The sequence below is a fragment of the Microcaecilia unicolor genome, chromosome 11, assembly GCF_901765095.1.
Source record: "Microcaecilia unicolor chromosome 11, aMicUni1.1, whole genome shotgun sequence".
NCBI classification, from domain to species: domain Eukaryota; kingdom Metazoa; phylum Chordata; class Amphibia; order Gymnophiona; family Siphonopidae; genus Microcaecilia; species Microcaecilia unicolor.
Genome location: NC_044041.1, coordinates 69844662 through 69867402, shown reverse-complemented (window position 1 = coordinate 69867402; position 22741 = coordinate 69844662). Strand labels below are relative to the sequence as shown.

Sequence of the window (22741 nt, the reverse complement as noted above, 5' to 3'; positions counted from 1 at the left end):
CTGTGTTTATACTTCTCCTATCAATAATAAATGTACGTCGAAGTCACATCATAAATTCAGCCTCTAAACTTAGTCACTGTTCATCACGTATCTGTCCAGCTGTCCTGTGCCAGATCTGTTGCCCTGATGCTCAAGTATGTCTCTAAAAACAGTCCTAAAATAATTAGGCTTTTACCCGAGTGGTGGCTGCAATCCATGCAAAAGGATGGGACAAATTTGTCTGCTGACAAGCCCCACTCCTCACATAGTAGCCTTAGTAATAGGAAGGGCATGTGGGAGGGGAGGGGAGGGCAAAGCCAGCAGCTGACAAGGTTGTCATTGCCCCTGTAGTGTGGGGGTCCTTGGCAGCAGCCCTGGGCAGATACACGTCCCTACAGCACACATGTACATTAGCGTTTGAGAACATTTCATTCTACGTCTAGTGTAACTTTCTGCCCCCCTGCCATGTATGTTCACTTAATAGGTGGAAAGATTGCTCAGTCACAGTATCTGCAATTGTTGTTTCATGCCCCATATCACAGTGGCGTAGCTATGGGTAGGCACAGACCCACCCATTCTTGGCTCAGGCCTACCCACTGGCGGCATCCCACCTCAACATTTCTCCTCCTCCACGGTGTCCTGGCATCTGCCCACATGTCACTGAACCTGTCCCTACCTGGTGTTCCTTACAGGCGTCCCTGATGTCTGCAGTGATTCAGTTATTGCTGCCTGCAGCGGCCCTGCAGGTTCCATCAGCCGGATCCCACCCTCAATTTCATCATTTCCTGTCTGGCAGGACCCAGCCGATGGAAGCCTGCAGGGCCGGCGCAGGCAGCAATAACTGAATCACTGCAGGTGCTGGGGATGCCTGTATGGTACACCAAGGAGGGACGAGATTCAGTGACGGGCAGGCAGATGCTGGGATGCCACAGAGGAGGAGAGATGTTGATGTGAGGTAGGTGAAAAAATCTATAATTTTTTAATATATTTTCTTTTTTTTTTTTTTTGTGGGGGGGGGGGGGGGGGGGGTGCTGTGGAGTGCCGTGCAGGGCCCATCTAAGTTAGCTCTGGGCCTATCCAAAATACTGGATCTGGCTATGCCACTGGTCTCCAAGGCCAAGTGGAAGCTCAGAGACATGTCCCTCCAGTGCTGCCCATATAAAAGACTAATGTTAGACACAGTGGGGCCTAGGGCAGCCAAGGCCAAAAGGCCTGAAGCTCTGCCTATCATTCAGCTTCACCAGGGTGGCTGCCAGTGCTGCTACTCGGCAATTGCTTCATTTGTTTCTCCTGAAACCAGCCTTGCCCCTGTGGTATCAGAACTCCACCATGTCATAGCCCGACACAGACGGTGGCACACAGCTGCTCCTCCAGTTCCTCTTCCTCCCTAGGGTACAAAATCTCTTTTGTCAGCAGCCAAGTCCAGACCATGGCTGCAAACACACAATGTAGTGCTGCCAGCCTAGGAAATGTACACAGAAAGATGCTATCAGCACAGGAAAGACCTGGGGGTGAAGCTGTGCATGGAGATGCAGGAGTAATACTATCCAGATGTGTGTGTCTGGGCAGGGTGATATGGTCCATGTGGGGTGGGGATGGAGGTCAGGGTGGGAGTGAGATAGTCCATGTGGCTGGAAAGGTTGTATGGGGGGAGGGGGGGTGACACTTTAAATACATGGAAGTAATGCTATCCATGCAGGGGGAGGGGAGGTGACACCTTCAATACATAGAAGAAATGCTGTTCAGGTGTGTTTGGGGGGGTGACTTCTTGTATACAGGGGGATGACCTTGGTCAGAGAAGAGGGTGATATGTACATGGCCAAGATGCTCACTATAGGAAAAATATTCACCTCCCAGTAAGCAGAAAGGATGGGTGAGACATGGGAACATGTGTCTGTTTTCTACTCATGGATATTTTAGCTATTGGATTTCTGCTTTCTTTGTTCTACAGAAAATCTAGATTCCCCTCGCTTGCTGGCTCATGAGTGTTTGGGAGAAGTACTGCGTATCCTCAAGCAGGCCATCAACAGATACCCTCTCCTCAACACCGTGGAGACTCTCACAGCTGCTGGAACCCTCATCTCCAAAGTTAAAGGTCAGCAAACAAATACTACCTTACACTCCTAGAAAAGAAATTCTGAAGTGAGACAATTATACTGTTGTCATGTAGCAACTATGAAGAAAGTACATAAGTATTGCCATACTGGGAAAGACCAAAGGTCCATCAAGCCCAGCATCCTGTTTCCAACAGTGGCCAATCCAGGTCTCAAATACCTGCTTATCCCAGAAATAGTGGATTTTCCCCAAGTCCATTTAATAATGGTCTAAAAGCTCATCACATTTTGTCCTCTGCCTCTTTCCTCAAGCAGTGCTCATTCAGGTGACCTTTATCAGGGAAAGCTAAGAATGTTACCACTACTGTGGGGTCATGGATTTGATATACTGCCTTTCTGTGGTACAATCAAAGTAGTTTACATTTATTATATGCAGGTGCTTTCTTTGCTAAGTATTGTACCTGGAGCAATGAAAGGTTAAGTGAATTGCCCGGAGTCACAAGGAGCCTGCAATGGGAACTGAACCCAGTTTCCTAGGTTCTCACAAACCAGGGGTGTAGCTACGAGGGGCCACGGGGGCCTGGGTCCCCGCAAATTTCATCTGGGCCCCTGCCCCCGCCAGCTGAAGCCTTCTTCAGCGTGGTATCTGGCGCAGCCACGTTTGCTGCCTGCCCCTGCTGTTCTTTCTTCTTGCTCCTCTTGTGCACGTCAGCGTCAGCGTGCACAGGAGGAGCAAGAAGAAAGAAGAGCAGGGGGCAGGCAGCAAACGCAGCTGCACCAGAGACTGCGCTGAAGAAGGCTTCGGCTGGTGGGGGTTGGGGACCCCCACCAGCAAAGGTATTTGTTTGTGAGGGGGCGAGGCGAGACAAGGCGGTGGGGGTGGGGGGGGGGGGTTGAGGAGGTGAGGTGTGGTGCAGGGAGGCGGCACGGCGGGACTCAAAATGCACCCCCAACCTCTGGCCCCCTCCCACCATGAGGTCTGGCTACGCCCCTGGCACAAACCACTAACCTAACCCTCACCATTCTGTTCTGTGATCACACTTCACTAGCAGGGTGGTCTCCTTTCTCCCCTTTAACTCATTCTCATTCATTTACATGGGTTGACGGTTAGCAGAAAAGCACTGACATTACCAACAGTCTGTTAGCTCTTCTTCAAAACACAAAATGCATGCTTCCTCCAACCAGTTTCTACTTATCCTTTATGTATTCCTGAAATAACTCTTCTTATCATGGATAACCAAATGTAATTACTTTTAGGGACTTTTAACATGCACTTACACTATCACCAGGGCCTGCTTATAAAGTCACACATTTCTTTTACCCACCCTCTCCCCATTGCTGATCTTTCTACTGCCACCTGCATCCCGCCAGTATTTGACCAACCTGAGAAGTTTACTTCAAGGGAGGCCAGTGGCTCCCAGGAACAAACAAACAAACAAAAAAAACTATCCATTGCAAGTGCTGGTCTTCCTTTCCCCTATGACACAGACCTTCCATTTCCTTTCAATCTGGGGCTCGATCGCAGAATAGCAGATTTAGATTAAGAAGGTGCATGGTAGAGGCTGACCGAATTTCAGTTTTGGTTTTGGTGCTGAAATTCTAATTTCATCCTTTTTTTATTTTTGTCAAAAATACGAGTGTATTTTCAGCTTAAACCGCAACTCTGGTGCAACCCCCTGCTCCCTCTCTCTCCCCCAAGCAGTTTCCATCCCAGGTCCAAGGCCCTCCCTGGAACAAAATGAGCCCCCCCTGCCTGGACCTCCCACCTGGGAAAACAGCTGTTTGTGTGTATATATATTTTGCAATTTGTTTTCTATTAATAAATCATTTTTTGCTTGTTAACGATCTGCTCTGTTCATTTTCCATCTTGGAGTTTGCAGACCGTCTGCCTTTGTGCTTTCTTGGACTATCCATGCCAACTCCAATCTCAACATGGCTTTCATGGCTTCTGGTGGAGGTTTCGCGAGACGAAGCCCGGCCACCATGTTAAGAAAGGAGCCAGCAGGAGCAGGGGCAAATGCGGATTGCTTCAGCCCCCTAAACCCGGGGTGGCGAGTCCAACCTTGCCTTTGTTCCGGGGGGGGGGGGCTCGCCTTGGAGGTGAGCTGCTCCTGATCAGGGGAGGGAGGGAGGGAGGGAGGGAGGGAGGGGTTGCAGTGCAGTTTCATTTACAGTTTCCATTTCAGCTGAAACCAAACGACAAAATTTGGTTGCAGGTTTGGTTTAAACCAAAATGGGAAAAAAATGGTTGTGGTTGTTCTCTAGTGTATTGGACTGGTGGTAGAATTTTTGGCACACATTCATTTCTCAGTGTCCACCTCCCATACAGAAGCCAAAGAAGCAGGGTCATTGCAGAACCTGGGAGAAATTGCTTTTCTCTCTTTTTTTTTTTTCATTTTTAAAGTTAACAAGCCTATTTCAAGCATGTTTTAAATTCCAACACAGCTTTGTTTTCTAGTATCTCTGCTGCTGGCTTTTCTGGCATACGCTACCACCCTGTCTGTAAAAAGTATTTCCTCCCAGTCTCATTACTTCTGCTTCTTGAATTTCTTGATTTGTTTTTTTTTTTTTTTTTTGTTATCATTAAAGAAAAATAAAACTAACAGCTCTCATACAAAAACCAGAGAATGTACAGTGGGGCAAGTATTATAAAGGTACAAAAGAGCAATACAATACCCTCTCCCTCCCCAAACTCCAACATAAACACCAAAGCCTGTATCCTCCCCACAGAGTATGGCACAAATTCCAACTAATGGGAAACCACTGGAGAGTGAGGTGACCCCGCCCAGGCAGGAGGTGCAGTGGCTTGTTGAGTCCAGCACCAGTCAGTGTAAAGGTCCCAGACCTTATGATATGCAATAATATGACCAGTGTGAAGCACTGTTAATTTGGACATTTGGTGAATGTAATCCAGTCTGTACAAAATCACGGGCAGTCCCGGCAAGATGGGCTGTTTCCAAGCAGCTGCCAAGGTAAGCTTATTAGCGACAAAAACATGAATCACCAATTTGGCTTCACCCCATAAGGTTTGAAATGTAGGAGGTAGTGATCCGCCTTAGCAGGGTAAGTCACTTGTGTTAAGGTGGAAACGAATTGAAGAACCATGGTTCAATACTGCTGTGCAAGTGGGCAAGTCCACCACATGTGATACATGTCACCCACAGCACCACATACTCTCCAGCATAAATCTATGCCCCTACAGAACATCTTCAAGAGGTGCTATGGAGCATAAAACCACCAATAGAGAATTTTATGACCATTTTCAATCAGACTGCTTGCAATGGACACCTTAAGCAAGTACTTTGTTCCTTGCCCCAATATTCATAGGTAGTACCCAAATCACGTTCCCACCTTAAGATATAGTGCATGATTGGTTTTAATAAGAGAGGAGACCAAATAAAGATGGAAACTACTCCCTCTCCCACTACCACCACTCATAGCCCCCTCCAAAAGTGTCTCCACTAGGCTCAACTCCCCCTTCACGCTCCGAAGGTAGTATTGAACGATATGTTGATTGGGGATAACATATTCCTCCTGCAGGTTCTCGAAGCACCTCCCCCTCCTTCCAGATCTGCCCCAAGACTCTGAGCCCCAAGCCCCCCCAGTGATGGTACTGAGGATCCAGAACCCCGGGCACAAAATTTGAGGTGGAACAAATCGCCATTTGCAAGTGGGAAAAACCTAGCCTGAACCTTACCCCAGATCACCAACAAGCCCTGGAGCAGGGGAGGGTTTGCCCCAAAGATTTTATTTTTGTTTTGTTACATTTGTACCCCGCGCTTTCCCTCTCATAGCAGGTTCAATGTGGCTTACATATTATATACAGGTACTTATTTGTACCTGGGGCAATGGAGGGTTAAGTGACTTGCCCAGAGTCACAAGGAGCTGCCTATGCCTGCAGTGGGAATTGAATCCAGTTCCCCAGGACCAAAGTCCACCACACTAACCACTAGGCCACTCCTCCACTGATCCACAACAGAGCCCAGTGGAGCAGCCAGGATATCACCCACAGTGGCTGGGACACTAACCGGGTCTGCTCAAGGTCTTTCCAAATCCTCCAGGGACCATGGAATCAGTCTGCCAAGATCCGAATGTGAGCAGCCTGGTAGTAGGGATAAAAAGAGGGGAGCCTTATCTCTCCATGCTGTCGCAACGGATACATCACTGACTGGCGAACCCAGGGTGGCTGACGCAAAATGTAGGCAAAAGCATTCCGTTGCAAATCAGTGAAAACATTCTTTGGGATGGAGAAGGGTAATGCCACAGAAAGATAAAGCAACTTTGGGAGGAGCATAATTTTAACAGCATATACAGTGGGGGAAATAAGTATTTGATCCCTTGCTGATTTTGTAAGTTTGCCCACTGACAAAGACATGAGCAGCCCATAATTGAAGGGTAGGTTATTGGTAACAGTGAGAGATAGCACATCACAAATTAAATCCGGAAAATCACATTGTGGAAAGTATATGAATTTATTTGCATTCTGCAGAGGGAAATAAGTATTTAATCCCTCTGGCAAACAAGACCTAATACTTGGTGGCAAAACCCTTGTTGGCAAGCACAGCGGTCAGACGTCTTCTGTAGTTGATGATGAGGTTTGCACACATGTCAGGAGGAATTTTGGTCCACTCCTCTTTGCAGATCATCTCTAAATCATTAAGAGTTCTGGGCTGTCGCTTGGCAACTCGCAGCTTCAGCTCCCTCCATAAGTTTTCAATGGGATTAAGGTCTGGTGACTGGCTAGGCCACTCCATGACCCTAATGTGCTTCTTCCTGAGCCACTCCTTTGTTGCCTTGGCTGTATGTTTTGGGTCATTGTCGTGCTGGAAGACCCAGCCACGACCCATTTTTAAGGCCCTGGCGGAGGGAAGGAGGTTGTCACTCAGAATTGTACGGTACATGGCCCCATCCATTCTCCCATTGATGCGGTGAAGTAGTCCTGTGCCCTTAGCAGAGAAACACCCCCAAAACATAACATTTCCACCTCCATGCTTGACAGTGGGGACGGTGTTCTTTGGGTCATAGGCAGCATTTCTCTTCCTCCAAACACGGCGAGTTGAGTTCATGCCAAAGAGCTCAATTTTTGTCTCATCTGACCACAGCACCTTCTCCCAATCACTCTCGGCATCATCCAGGTGTTCACTGGCAAACTTCAGACGGGCCGTCACATGTGCCTTCCGGAGCAGGGGGACCTTGCGGGCACTGCAGGATTGCAATCCGTTATGTCGTAATGTGTTACCAATGGTTTTCGTGGTGACAGTGGTCCCAGCTGCCTTGAGATCATTGACAAGTTCCCCCCTTGTAGTTGTAGGCTGATTTCTAACCTTCCTCATGATCAAGGATACCCCACGAGGTGAGATTTTGCATGGAGCCCCAGATCTTTGTCGATTGACAGTCATTTTGTACTTCTTCCATTTTCTTACTATGGCACCAACAGTTGTCTCCTTCTCGCCCAGCGTCTTACTGATGGTTTTGTAGCCCATTCCAGCCTTGTGCAGGTGTATGATCTTGTCCCTGACATCCTTAGACAGCTCCTTGCTCTTGGCCATTTTGTAGAGGTTAGAGTCTGACTGATTCACTGAGTCTGTGGACAGGTGTCTTTCATACAGGTGACCATTGCCGACAGCTGTCTGTCATGCAGGTAACGAGTTGATTTGGAGCATCTACCTGGTCTGTAGGGGCCAGATCTCTTACTGGTTGGTGGGGGATCAAATACTTATTTCCCTCTGCAGAATGCAAATAAATTCATATACTTTCCACAATGTGATTTTCCGGATTTAATTTGTGATGTGCTATCTCTCACTGTTACCAATAACCTACCCTTCAATTATGGGCTGCTCATGTCTTTGTCAGTGGGCAAACTTACAAAATCAGCAAGGGATCAAATACTTATTTCCCCCACTGTATGTGGCCTATCCAGGAGAGGTTCAAGCCTTTCCACCTTTCCAGTTCTGTCAAAAGTTCAAGGAGCTTGAATGAGAAATTAACGGTATAAAGGTCATCCAGCCGATGGATGAGATTAACCCCTAGATAGCAAATATAGTGTGGAGCTCAAAGGAAGGGGAATTGGACTTGGAGGCGAGCTACCTGCTGTTCTGGGAGGGTAACATTCAGAATCTCTGACTTGCTCATATTGACCTTAAACCCAGAGACCCGACCATACCCCTGCAACTCCTCCACCACCCCAGTGAGAGAAGCATCAGGGTCAGCCATGGTCAAGAGAACATCATCTGCAAAAAGCATAATTTTAGATTCAGGCCATGATGAAACCTTTTAATATCTGGGCATGCCCAAATCTGGCTAGCTAAGGACTCGATGGAAAGAGCAAACAGCAGGAGAGACAACGCACATCCCTGCCTCATGCCATGATGGAGCCAAAAAAGAGGACAAATTATGGCTATTGACTCAGACTGACGCCCGAGGATACATATAAATGAGGCAAAGCCTCTGAAGGAAGCGCCCCCGGATACCCACCTGAAAGCAAAAAATGCCACTGGACCCAGTCAAATGCTTTTTTCAACATCCAACTAAAGCAAACAGAGCGGGATCACATTAGTCCAAGCTCTATAAATAAGATGTACCCAATGGACATTATCAAAGGTTTGATGACCATGGACAAAGCCCGCCTGGTCCTCATGAACCAGGTCTGGCAGCACCTGCAGAAGCTGGTTGGCTAAAATCTTAGTGAAAATGTTATAGAGTCCGACCCAAGCAGAGAAATAGGGCGATAAAAGCTACAAAAATAGGGATCCTTGCCCAGCTTAGGCAGTACTGTGATGGTCATCAAATTCCAAGTCTCTGGCAAAGGATCTAACCCCTTCAAAGAGTTAAAAATGCGCCAAAGCACTGAAAACACTAATAAAATTTATTAGTATAGCCAAGTCCAAAATTGACTGATGGACCTCATCAATGTCAATAGGAACACAGATGGTCTGATTGGCAGACTCGGGGAGTTTTGGCAACTACATCCCCTCCAGATATGAGGAAATCTCTGCCTCTGTCGGGTGGACATCTGGAGTGTAAAGATCTGAATAATACTGAACAAACATGTCCTGCAAAGCCTTAGGGTCAATATGTACAACCCCATGATCATCCTGTAGGTTCAAAACATGGGTACACATAATTTGTTGCATAAGATTAAAAGAGAGGAGGTAGCTAGCCTTATTGCCAAACTCAAAATGAGCATTACAGACCCGCTGAACTTGCTCTGAAATGTCAGCCAGCTGAAGGTCATTAAGCTCTAGCCTAAGTTGATAGGCCCACTTGTCAATTTCTGTGCACCCACTGCCCTGTTGAGATTGCCTATCTAAACTGGATATGTGAGCCCGAAGTTCCCCTTCCTGAGCAAAACCAGGTGGTCTGCACATGGGCTTGAAGTGCTATAAGATGACCTAGCATCACTACCTTAAGATCCTCCCAGAGAATACCAGGAGAAACCTCCCTTTTATCATTAAGCTGGAGATAATCACAAAATTGTGCCTCAAGTTGAGTAAGATGACCAACCTCAGAGAGTAACACGTCATTATAAATGGCAGTCAAAGTTAGGTGCTGTTTATAGACTAGCACTTAGCGCCTGGAACCATGACTACTTTTAGGCGTGACCATTTACACCAGTGAAACCCTAGCGTAAATTAGGTGCAGATCACCTGTATTCTATAACAGCATGCATAAATTGTGGTAATGCCCCCGATCCACCAAAGACCCTCCCATGGCCACTCCCCCAAATTTGCACATACAATTTTTAGTGCCATATATAGTACTTGGGGGTTAATGGACAATGTTCCAAGCTAATAAAATAGTTAGGATTAAAGTAATTAGTTATAGTTGATCCATATTGTATCTTTAGAAACGATGAATAGAGTTTTAGACTCATATTCAAAATAGGGATTTATTAGTTATAACAGTGAGTAAATACAAATGAGCAGATTCTTCAAACAAAAGACAGTGCAGATTCAGGGAACTAGTACAAAGCTGATGGAAAAACAAGGGAGCAAGATTAACAGATGTAGTTATCAACATGGACTACCATAAAGATGGGTTATTTTACCACTAACTCATGCTGTTTTAACACAGGAGTGGCCTAGTGGTTAGAGCACTGGTCTTGCAATCCAGAGGTGGCCAGTTCAAATCCCACTGCTGCTCCTTGTGATCTTGGGCAAGTCACTTAACCCTCCATTGCCTCAGGTACAAACTTAGATTGTGAGCCCTCCTGGGACAGAGAAATATCCAGAGTACCTGAATGTAACTCACCTTGAGCTACTACTGAAAAAGATGTGAGCAAAATCTAAATAAATGCCAAAAGGGCCACCTGCTGGATCTGGGTTAGGTGTAGAGTGAGCAGCAAAGGGGCATGATCTGATCAAATCCAGGTCACTATTGTATGGAAATGAGCAAGTCGGAGAAATGAGGGATCCCCTACCCAAATATCAATCCTAGAGTGGGTTTTATGGACCTGTGAATAGTAAGTATAGTCCTGGGCTACTGGGTAAATTTGCCTCCACAATTCAACTAACTGTCAGGGGGGCCAAGAAATTATACAACAAATCATAGTCTTTTTGTGCATAATGCACTGTTGGGGCTGAATTATCCAGGGCAGGATTCAGAGTCAGGTTAAAGTCCCCACCCACAAGTAACGCGCCTTCCCCATGATGGAGGAAGAGCTGATCCAGTTGCCTAATAAAATCCCCATGGTCCTCCTTAGGGGCGTAGATTTTCACTAATGTACATAATTGCCCAACTAAAAGCAATATAAGAAGCAGATATCTCCCCTGCTTATCCCTAACAACCTTTTGTATCTGCTAGGGCCTAGAGTCATTAAAAGCAATAAACACCCTCCTAGCTTTGGTACCATCAGTATTAGAAGCAAAATAGAGCCAAGGATAATAGCAATGTCTTCAAAACCGCTAATGGATTGGTTTAAGGTGCATTTCCTGGATCAGGGCGACGTCTGCCTTAAGGCAAAGGAGCTCCCACAAGTGAAGCTGCCTCTTCATGGAGGTGTAAAGTCCTCAAGCATTGAGGATCACCAGAGACATCATCCAAACCCAAGGATCAAAGTAGACAGCCATTGCCCCCCAACCATTCCCCACTCATCATGGAGGTGTTAAGTCTTCGAGTATTGAAGATCACCAGAGACATCAACCAAACCCAAGGATCAAAGTAGTCAGCCGTTGCACCCCAACCATTCCCCCAATCATCACGGAGGTGTTAAGTCCTTGAGCATTGAGGATCACCAGAGACATCATCCAAACCCAGGGATCAAAGTAGTCAGCCATTGCCCCCCCAACCATTCCCCACTCATCACGGAGGTGTTAAGTCCTTGAGCATTGAGGATCACCAGAGACATCATCCAAACCCAGGGATCAAAGTAGACAGCCATTGCCCCCCAACCATCCTCCACTCATCTGGCCACACACCAACCATACAGTCACCATACACTCGTACCATACCTCACCCACCTCCTACCCTCCCAAACCCCCCAGCATCAATCTAGGGCATCCCTAGAAATACCAAGTTCGAGGAAGTGTACTCACTGTCCCACCCCTGAAATCCCCACAACTACAAATAGAACAACATGAAAAACCTAAGCAAAGTATAATATCCTATCTCACAGAGTCCCAATCCAGAGCTGCAAAGTAAGAGAGGCCTCTGCCCAAATGACAGCCAAAGTGAGCGAACAACAAGAGTCTGTCCGCTCAGAACATGGGCTGGGCTGCACAAAAAGAAGCAGCTGAATCCCCCAGGCAGCATATACTTTGTAAAACATATCCACAAGGCACAGTCAAGGTATCTTGCCAGCAGACTGCTGGCGCTGCAAGAGTTTATGGCCCTTTGCTACTCACTACCATTTCGGATGTTCTTTAACTTAACTGCTGAAGAGGATTGCCCAGAGGGGAGCAGTTGCAGTATTATCCTCCAGAACGATCCCCTTCGCCTCCTCCAAGGTGTGGACTTGATGAAGCTGCCCGTTCTTATAAAACAAAAGTGTGAAGAGATGCCTTCATCTATTTCGAATCCCAAGCTCCCGCAGGTCACGGTGAGTAGTAAATGGGTGGCGTTCGGAACGGTGCTTGAGGGTAGCTCTGGCCAAGTCTTGACAGATCTCCAAGTAGTAGGAGTCCCACTGGAAACTGCTGGCCAGTCAAGCAGCTTGGAACATTTTTTCTTTCATCTTGTAATCACAGAAACTGACCACAATGTCCTTAGGCTGATAATTTCTAGGACTCCCCAATACCCTGTGTGCGTTCCAGGAAAATTGTGGTGGGATCCACCATCATCTGCCCATCTGATAGTAGGGAGTTAGCTAGCTATCTGCTGTACCACCTCCTAACTATCCGCGCAAGTTGGAGTGTCCGGCAGACCCCGAAACCAGAGCTTCCAACACTGGCTCCAGTTCTCCAGGTCTTCTAACTTGTACAAGATCTGCCAGGTGCCTACGCACACATCCGCAATTTAACGGTCAAGGAATCTCAGGGCCTCGGAATGCTCATCTAAGTGCTCCTCTGCAACACGGTGCCCCAGCTCTCATATCTCTCCGTGTAGGTCAGCCCCCAGCACTGCGAGCTCACTGCGCATAACTTTTATGTCAGTTTTAATCTCCTGAAGCCAGTTCTTTAATTCCCCGAGGGGATTTGCAGTTAGCTGAGGGCCCCGCTTCCATCCTGAACAGGCCCGGAGGTGAATCTCCAACCAGGAGGTATGGCCATTGGATCGAGGCCTGCCATGTGGCTGGGTGCCAAGCTGCCATCATATGCAAATGCATTTAAGTCCACAGAATGAGGCCAACCACTCATCGCCCCAAAGCCCCCACTTACAGAACAGCCCCGGGGATTTCTGTCAGTGTTGTATAGTAACAGTAAATATAACTAATTACTGTACTTAAGTAAAAGTTTTGTTACTTTTACTTGTAAAGAAATACAGGATAACATTTGTTACTTTTTACTTTTATTGAAGTAATAATTTCACCAATTTTTACTACTTTTACTCAGCTACATCTGATGCTTACAGTTAAAAGTAAGAATTAAAAGCAAATGAAACAGCAAAACCAGGAACAGGATTAAATAGTGGCTCATTTCATCTTACATGTTGCTGTTCAGTGAATATAGCTTATAAGAAGCTATATTCTGAAGAGAAGACTAGACGATTTAATATAAAAAGTTTATTTACAATTGTACTGCATACCTTTTATGAGGTATGCAGGAAGCATGTTCAGACAAAGCAGTCAGAGAATGCTTAAAGGCACAGATCTCTCATTGGTCTTATATAGCTTTCTTTGGCATCTGACTATACAACATCCCTGTGCAAGTCTCTGAATACCACAAACTGTTAATCATGTGCAGAACATCTGCTTTCTATTACCCCCTATCTTCTATCCCACAGACTTTCTGGAGCCTGCCTCTGGCTAATGTGGGCCCCATCATGTCCCAGGAGATTTTAGTGTTGAAACAGCTAGCTCTGCATGTTTTTTTGAAGCATTCCACTCCAATTTTTAATGCTTTTATTCAACATTTTTATGCTTTTATTCAACATCCTCCCTTTGAGGACTGATATTCCAGGCCTCAACACATCTGTTTCAGCTCCAGTCTGTTTTCTTACCTCCTTTCTAAATCTCCTCCCCCCTTGTTTGTGGCATTCAGTTTCTGCACGCTTTTTCAATATTTTTGGCTGACATATTAAAGTTCTATTTATTCTGAATTTCAGTTATCATTGTTATTTTAAAAACATCCTGGCACATCTTTGCAAACATGCTAATACACATGTTACACAGCATTAAACAGATTCAATTGTACTAGGGTACAAAATTTATATTTCCTTTGAATACAGACAGTGAGCTTCATCAAAGGGGAATACACTGTCATTCATTCTTACTTCTCATTAGTTGATGTGGCATTAAAAATTACACAAATTAAAAGCATAACATTCATTGAATCAGTTGTTACAACATTCTGCGTGTAAGTGCACTTTATCAGGGGAATGTGTTCAGTTGTCATACTATTAATCAGACACCAACATGATGTCTGTGGGTACTTGTCCATAAGCAAGGCTTGCTTATAAATAGTCTCATTTGTCCAATGAAGGTTTTCATCATCTCTTACACAGGTATTATTGGGATAACAGACATGATTTTATCATTGTAGTCCCATATATCATAGTTGGCAAGGACAAGGATGATGTCAGTCAGTGGGCACATATGATACAATCAGTCAAATTCAACATCTTGGCCACTGTAACAAGTCTATTATCATATGTGTTCATTGTCCATTAACAAACAACAACAGTCCAATACCATCATGTTTAGGGACATGATGTTTGTTTATTCTTTGTCCATTTCAATGTTATTAATTCGTCGAATATCTGCTAAATGTATCCAAGAAGTATGACCTTCCAGACAGGCAGCGGTCTGAGTAAGGGCCGTGATAGCAAAAGGCCCTACATACACAGGATCCTTCCATGTTTTATGTGTAAAATTCTTTCGTAGCACTAGGTCACCTACTTTAAAAGCACAAACATCATTAGTAGTTCCTGCCTGTGATGCTACATTTGTTCGGATCATATCACTTGTCAGGTTCAACATAGGTTGTAGCTTTTGCCAGTACTGAGCTGTGCTATCAGTACTTGCTGTCTGCATCGGGAAAAAATGACGTCCTGTCTGAATTTGGAATGGGGTCAATTTAGTACGCCCATTAGGTTGGGCCCTTATAACCATCAAAGCTAATGGTAACAAATCAAGCCAGGTATATGGTTTACCTGCTGTTTCCTTGTTTAAAGCCTTCAGTAATACTCTCAATTTAGTTTTTAAAATACCATTGTAGCGTTCCACCAAACCATTGGAGGTGGGGCGATACACTGATACTTTTCTGTGTGTTAAACCCATAATCGTTGCCATTTCTTTCAAAACACTGTTATTAAAATGTGTCCCGTTATCAGAAATTATTCTAGATGGACACCCATGTCTTGGCATAATATGAGTTACCAGGCATTGTACCACTTCATGTGCTGTCTCCCTTTTACATGGAAATGCTTCTACCCACCTTGAGAAAGCATCCACCCAAACTAACAAATACCTTTTTCCCTGCACTGGAACAATCATATCAGTGAAATCCATATACCATTCTTTTGCTGGGCCTTCTGGTATTGGAAGTGTCCCAGGTGATATTTTAGGACCTCGCTTAGGTATGTTAATATTGCATACCATGCAATTCTGCACAACCTGTTGAACCAAGTTATCAATTTTCAAAGTCCAAAATCTTTGCTCAAACTGTTGTTTCATTGTATCTTTATTCCAATGCATGGTTGCATGCCACTCAGCCAATACCTTAATCGCCTGGCTCATTGGCATACAAGGTAATCCTTCTTCTGCATTAAACCATTCACTTCCCAATTTCGTACATCCTCTCTTCAACCATTTTTCACTTTCCTGTCCCTCTGGCTGCCACAATTCAATCTTATCTACATTCGTAAGTGGCCCTTCCTGTGTCTGTCTAGTATTATACAAAATCTTTTCACTTTGCTTAACCACCTCCGTTGCTGCTGCATCAGCCATTGCATTACCTAGTGCCTCAAAGGTTGGCCTTTCAGTGTGGGCCGGGGTCCACACAACTGCAGTTTTTCTACCTTCACGTTCCCTTCTTGCCAAAATTTCAAACAGCAATTTCCAATATGTGTAATGTTGTAAATTTTTACCTGCACTGGTTATCATCCCCCTACGCTGCCATTTTAATATATGATACTGTAGTGAACTTGCAACGTAACCACTATCAGTATATATAGTGACATTTTGAGTCATATCAGTGTGTTGTAAGGCCGTAATAACGGCTAAAAGTTCAGCATGCTGTGCAGTCTGATCAGGAGGGGTTTTATATTGTACTTGCATTATCTTTCTTAGATTCTCATCTACCTGCACGCAGGCAAAGCCTGCAACAGTCCTTTCACAAGCTCCATCTGTAAACCATATTAATCCATCAGATAAGGGTTCAAAAGTAAGACAGTGAAATGTAGGGATTTCTATAGTATCGATCTCACCCTCTAGATTGACAGGAAAAAGCAGATCTATCTTATTTCTCTGTTCTTTAGTTAATGGTATTATTCTTATATCTTGTCCTAAAAGTACTGCTTGATATTTTCCAAATCTAGTGGCTGTCAATGCCGTCTGGCTAGGGCTCAACAGCGTTTTAATCGTGTGGTTAGTATGTATTACAATAGGAACAAAAGGCATTTGTGCTCTCCACTTGCCTACTGCAGCCACTATAGCTGTCAGTAACTTTGGTATTTCTTTCATTCCTTTTTCCACATGATTAAAAGAGCCTGACAAAAAAGCTACTGGTGCATTTACTTCATTATTCTGATTAATCATAGCTGCCCAACTATTTCCCATATCTTTTACCCATAGATGCACAGGTGATTGGATATCTATTACTGCTAACGGTCCTGGGGATAACAAATCCCTCACAATCTTAGCCAATATTATCTTATCCTGCTCTTCCAATACAATTAATGTATTCTTTGGTGTGGCTGCGGGCAGTTTCAAATGTTTATAAAGTCTCATTACTTTTTGTGTATAATTTGGTATCCATTGTCTGCAGTAATTTAACATTCCCAAAACAGCACGTAACTGGGTAACTGTTTGCGGTACCGGAGTCTCATTTAAAATAGATATAACTTCCGGTATAATTACCTTATGTTCTGCTGAAACATTTTGTCCTAAAAAGGTGACAGTAGACTGAGCTATAACACATTTTTCCCTGTTACATTTATATCCTAACTCTCCTAATAACAAAAATAATTTTGTAGTCCAATCTAGGCATTCTGCTTCAGTCTCAGCAGACAGTAGAATATCATCTACATAGACAAACAATGACACCGTGTCAGGCAATTGACTCCTGAAATCCTTTAAATCCATCATTAGTTGTTTTGAGAATACCGATGGACTATCAGTAAAGCCTTGAGGCATCCTAGTCCACCTGTATGCCTCATTCTGTACTATAAATGACGTCAAATCCCTAGACTCTGGATGAAGAGGTATTGAAAAGAATGCATTAGACAAGTCAATAACAGTGTTATATGCATATATATTCTGAGTGTGCAAAAGTGTAGCAGGATTTGCACAAATCGGAAATTGATTTTTTGTAACCTCATTTAGCTCTCTTAAATCATGTACTATCCTTACATTGTTTTCCCCTTTCGGGACAGGAAACAATGGGGTATTATACGGGGATACTGAAGGTTCAATAATACCACATTTCAATAATTTACCAATGTGTTCCAGGGTTTTGGATACTAATTTAGGTCGTATGGGGTAAGGGTCTTGCTTCGGCCCCTTTGCCCCTTCTATTAATTCTATCTTATGGGGTTTTGCATTTATGGCTAGTCCATATGGTGAATCACTTGTACTCCAAATATGTTGTGGTAATTCTTCCATAACCCATACTTTATTTTCATTATTCAACTGTTGGACCATAGTGAGCAAACTTGGTATTTCTTTATTTCCAAAATCTAAACACAATCCTAATTGAGACAACAAGTCTCTACCACACAAATTTACTGGGCAATCAGGTGCCACTAAAAAGGGTACCACAGCCTCCCTTGAACCGTGCGGTTGGCATTCCAAGCGCACCAGAGTGGGTTCTGTTAGCCTTTTTCTTTGTTCTATCCCCGTAAATCCCACTGTTGTTCTATATTGATTTGAAAGCTTAACTCCCAGTGGTTTTGCACACAACACAGAGGTACTCGCCCCTGTATCTATCAAAAATCTCACAGGAGTTCCATATTTGCCAATTGTCAATGTAATAAAGGGTTCCCTTGTGTCTAATCTGAAAATCATTCCCTCTTCCTGACACGGGTTTGCTTCCAGTCAATAGCATTGGTCTGGAATATTCTGCCAAGTTGGAAAAGCATTTACAGTACCCTGTCTCTGTACTGCCGCTCCTGGTCCCTGTGATTGCGTCGCTGGCTGCTGTATTGCAGTCTGCGGGGCACTCGCAGGTATCCCTACTACTTGTGGCATTAATCCTTGCTGCGTCTGCATTTGTACTTGGGGCATTCCTGCATTCTGATAACATTCTGAAGCATAGTGACCAAATTGCTGACATCCCCAACATTGTACATGTGCCCTTCTATTAGGTGATGGTCCTGATCCTTGCATCCCTCGACCTCTACCCCTGCCTCTAACCATGCCTCGTCCCCTTGGTTGGTACGGCCGGCTATATCCCGGTTGTACATAGTAAATGACCTGTGGTGAGGCAGAGGGCATTACCATTGTTTCCTGTTTTTTATTTCTATCCTGTTCCTTGCTTTCCAAATCTTTTAACTGCATAGTCATTAACTTAGAAGTTAATTTTGCCTGTTCTTTCTGTGGGGTCTCTATCAGTTTACGATGCACATTACTAAAATGCATCAAAGTCTGTCTTATTTCTGGCCATGGTTTTGAAGACAGAGCAATAACAGCATCCAAATTTTTACGCATATTACCAGGCAAGGTAGACATAAAAAGATGCAAAAACACGGCAACATTATGAGCTACATCCGCATCCTGTCCTGTCTGTGCTTTATACAAGGTCAAACACTGCGTTAAGTGGGCTGCAAAATCAGTCTTTGGATCCCACTTACTACCGGTAATGGCTGAAAAATCAATTGGGGTTGGGTACATAATATGCAACGCTGCAGAAAGCTGCGCCTTAATTTGTCCCGCGTAGATATCCCCGTCGCCCGTATATAACGGCAGGTGCGGATATCCACATTGTACTGCCAATTGAGAAATATTAATGCCCGAGGCTGCACACAAAGCTTTAAAATCACCTATAGTCAATAGAGTGCCTGCTGTGACCTGTTCTATCCCTTCTAACCACATGCGGGCTCCTTTCACTATACTGGGAATTTTTGCAACTAAAGTTGTAACATCTACGGGGGTGTATGGCTTGTAATGTTGTATTCGATTGCCAGCTGCGTCCAAGCGCGTCATAACTGGCATGTGTAAAGCACTACTATCTAAAGCACTACAAATATCCTGTTTACCTTCCTCTTCCACCTCTTCTTCAGCCTGTTTCATTTTGTAAAACCAATCGTCCCAGTACTCCAGCCCTTCTTTAATAAAGCCCAGGCTTCCCGCCTTGAGGCAATATTTATTTATTACTTTTGTCAAATTCTGTACATCCTCATGTGAGGTAGGTCCTTCCTTATCACAGGGGAAAAGGAGGTCTTTAACTTCCAACAGGTTCTTAGTAACTCCCCACCATTCTGCCCCATATTTAGTTTTATCCAATCTCACAAGTTCTGCAGCTACATAGGTTTCCTTAAAAATTGCCTTTGACGGTCTGGGTGTCAATTTGGGCGGTGTTTCCCTGATTTTAAACGTGGGTGTCTGAGGATCCACTCTAAAGGAAGGTTCAGGGGGTGACTCGGTACATAGCCGAAGCCGTCCCTCAATTTCAAATTGTGTTGCCAGGTCATATTGTTCTGATGTAATTAGGGTTTTCAAATCAGGGTAAGTGCCTGATTCTGCACTAGATTTTCCTTTTTCTTTCTGTCTCATCCGTTTTTTCTCCTTTTTCTGTTCCCTAGTCCCCACATCACTGTCCTCATTATCCCCTCCCTTTTCACTTTCTGACTCACTGGGGGGGTCATCAAGAGCCGAATACCCAGCGCATGGCACAGGGCGCTTTGCCTTTGATTCCTTCATTTTATCAGTCGCCCTTAGGGGGCACAACGTGTCCCTGCTAGATTCATATGACGGGGGATTATTTCTTTCTGCCTCTTTTTGTATCCTATCTACATCAGCATGAAACAGATCTGCTGCTAAAGAAAATAAATTCCAAATTGTAAGATGCTTCTCTAAGCTTTTCTTCTGCCTAGTTTTATTTTTATTCTCTTGTAAGTAGCTCAGGAGAGATAATAATTTTGGACAATCAAACGATCCATCCTGAGACCAGCTCAAAACAGAATCTTTTCCTTCATATTTGACCCATTTCTCATGTATTTTTTCAATCTGTTTTTTTTCTAATGGGAATAATTCTATGACATGCTGCAAAGGGGAGCATTTTTTTGAACTATCTAAATCTAAATACATAGCATACACAGGAGGCTTTTCTTTCTTATCTGCCCCTTTCCCTTTCATTTTATTCTGACTATTACAATTTCTCCTATAGAGCCACAACCTACAAAAATATACTACTGCACTTAAACCAAGAAAATATACAAAACAGAAAACTATAAAACTAAACAAATATACCTAAGTCCACAATGTAAGCTTACTCACGCGTCTTCTTATTTCTCTTTAGCAAGCCCAGGAGTCGTAGCCTATATGTCCAGTTCAGCAGTTTGATCAATCCCACATCAGTGGAGCACAGAAATTAGGCTTAAACAACGCTTGCTCTCTCAAAATCCTGTAAAAAACTTCATTAACAACACACACTTAATTTGTTCTTCGTCTCGCCTTCTCTTTTCCGTTTGCGGCCTACTCCTGGCTGGCTCGCCACTTTGAAGAGAAGACTAGACGATTTAATATAAAAAGTTTATTTACAATTGTACTGCATACCTTTTATGAGGTATGCAGGAAGCATGTTCAGACAAAGCAGTCAGAGAATGCTTAAAGGCACAGATCTCTCATTGGTCTTATATAGCTTTCTTTGGCATCTGACTATACAACATCCCTGTGCAAGTCTCTGAATACCACAAACTGTTAATCATGTGCAGAACATCTGCTTTCTATTACCCCCTACCTTCTATCCCACAGACTTTCTGGAGCCTGCCTCTGGCTAATGTGGGCCCCATCATGTCCCAGGAGATTTTAGTGTTGAAACAGCTAGCTCTGCATGTTTTTTTGAAGCATTCCACTCCAATTTTTAATGCTTTTATTCAACATTTTTATGCTTTTATTCAACAATTCTTTGCCTCCAGCCAAACAGCACAGTGATGAGTTGGGTCACTTTAAAGCAGAGATGAAGCTGAAGCTGAAGCTGCTTGCAATTTGTGGTGGTGTTGGTCTTCCCATGGAAAAAGTTTACTCTGGGGTAACTGTCCACTTGACTGATAAGAGTCTTTAATGAGGAAGTCTGCTTGTCTGGCCTTAAGACTGAAAAGTTTCCATACATTTGACATTCTTGCATCAGTTCTTGTTTCAGCTCCTCTCAGATGATTACTCCTAGACTTTGTTTCTGTGTAAGCAGTGTATGTTCTTTTCTGCTGCTTGATAAATGGCTTAATGGATGTTTGTGCTTTAGGTACAGAATCTTAAAGTTTTTGCACAGATGCACAGCTTCTAAACTTTTGACTGTTCCAATTTTGTTCAGATTTTCTTTCATTTCTTTCCCTTTTCTGCAGCTGGTGTCAGCTGAGAGATATCCAGAGCACAGTGGGCTGTGATAAGGAAGGCTGATGACCAGAGAGGTAGAACAGTATAGGTGGTCTAGCTTGAGGGGTTGATGAGCAGGGGCAACAGGGCTGACTCGGTGGAGCAAAGGGTCTTTATTTACAGCCATGGACTACATTAATATACAGAAAAAGGCCTCACTGGGTACCATTTACTGCTGTCTTTCTGCAGTAAGCCAGTCACTGAAAACCCAATACAGTGCACTCCATTTAAGTGCACGTCGAATAAGCGCATGCTTTGTTTAACTGCATGCCGTACTTCGGTCATCAATTTCTATGGGGACAAACTTCGGTTTAGCGCACCACTGATAAGTGCAAGATTCGCTTATATGCATGGTTTAAGACTGCTCCTCTGCAGGAAAGACTCCAAATAAGAGCACACACGGAATATGGAAGCCGATTGGCACGTGACACTAACTGAATTCAAAGCCACTGTTGGATGGTTGGAAAGATGGAAGGAGAGGAACAACATAAAATTCAAGAAACAGCATGGTGAAAAACAAGATGCTGATGACTTTGGTGCTGAAAATTGGGTTGTTTCAGTTCTTCCTACCATCTTGAACGAGTTTGCACCTCGTGACATTTTCAATGCTGATGAAAACGGTCTCTACTGGCGAGCGATTCCTGATGGAACACTTGCATTCAAACAAGCCGAAACTACAGGAAGTAAAACGTTGAAGGACCGACTTGACGATCCTCCTTTGCTGCAATATGGACGGGAGTGAGAAGTTGGAACCACTCGTCATTGGAAAGAGCAAACAGCCCCGTTACTTCAAGAATGTTAAGCAACTTCCGGTGTCATATGAGGCTAATGCAAATTCATGGATGACTGGGGAAATTTGGAAGCAGTGGCTAAAGAAATCAGACACTAGAATGCGGGCACAAAAGCGTCAGATTTTGTTGCTTTGTGATAATTGTGCTACACACAGTGATGATGTCAGGCTGTCTAACGTCAAGGTGGTCTTCCTGCCACCAAACACTACCTCTCTGATCCAACCTATGGATCAGGGCATAATAGCCAATTTCAAAAAACATTATCAGGCTCTTGTGCTACGTCGTCTGATGAGCGTTATGGATGACCAGACTGGCAAGGATAAACGTGCTGCTGAACTGCCTCGTAATCTATCACTGTTGGATTCCCTACATATGCAGAAAGAAGCCTGGAATCATGTTACACAGGCAACCATTGTGAACTGCTACAAGCGGGCAAACTTTGTTAAGGATGTGGAGAGGGACAAAACAGATGCAGCTGTTGCAAATGCGTCAGATGAACAGGCTATTGACATCCCAGCCGGTGATACTGAAGAGGAGTTTCATCACTATGTAGCTGTTGATTACAATCTACA

The 22741-nt window shown here is 44.1% G+C and overlaps 1 protein-coding gene across 3 annotated transcripts in view; it reads left to right on the top strand.

The window, feature by feature from the left end:
- ARHGAP45 (Rho GTPase activating protein 45) overlaps positions 1-22741 on the top strand; it is a 115795-nt gene that overhangs the window by 46754 nt on the left and 46300 nt on the right. For all 3 annotated transcript variants that reach the window (XM_030219456.1, XM_030219457.1, XM_030219455.1), the window contains exon 3: positions 1931-2074. In XM_030219456.1, coding sequence (XP_030075316.1) covers positions 1931-2074 — 144 coding nt within the window. The remainder of the gene's footprint in view (positions 1-1930; positions 2075-22741) is intronic.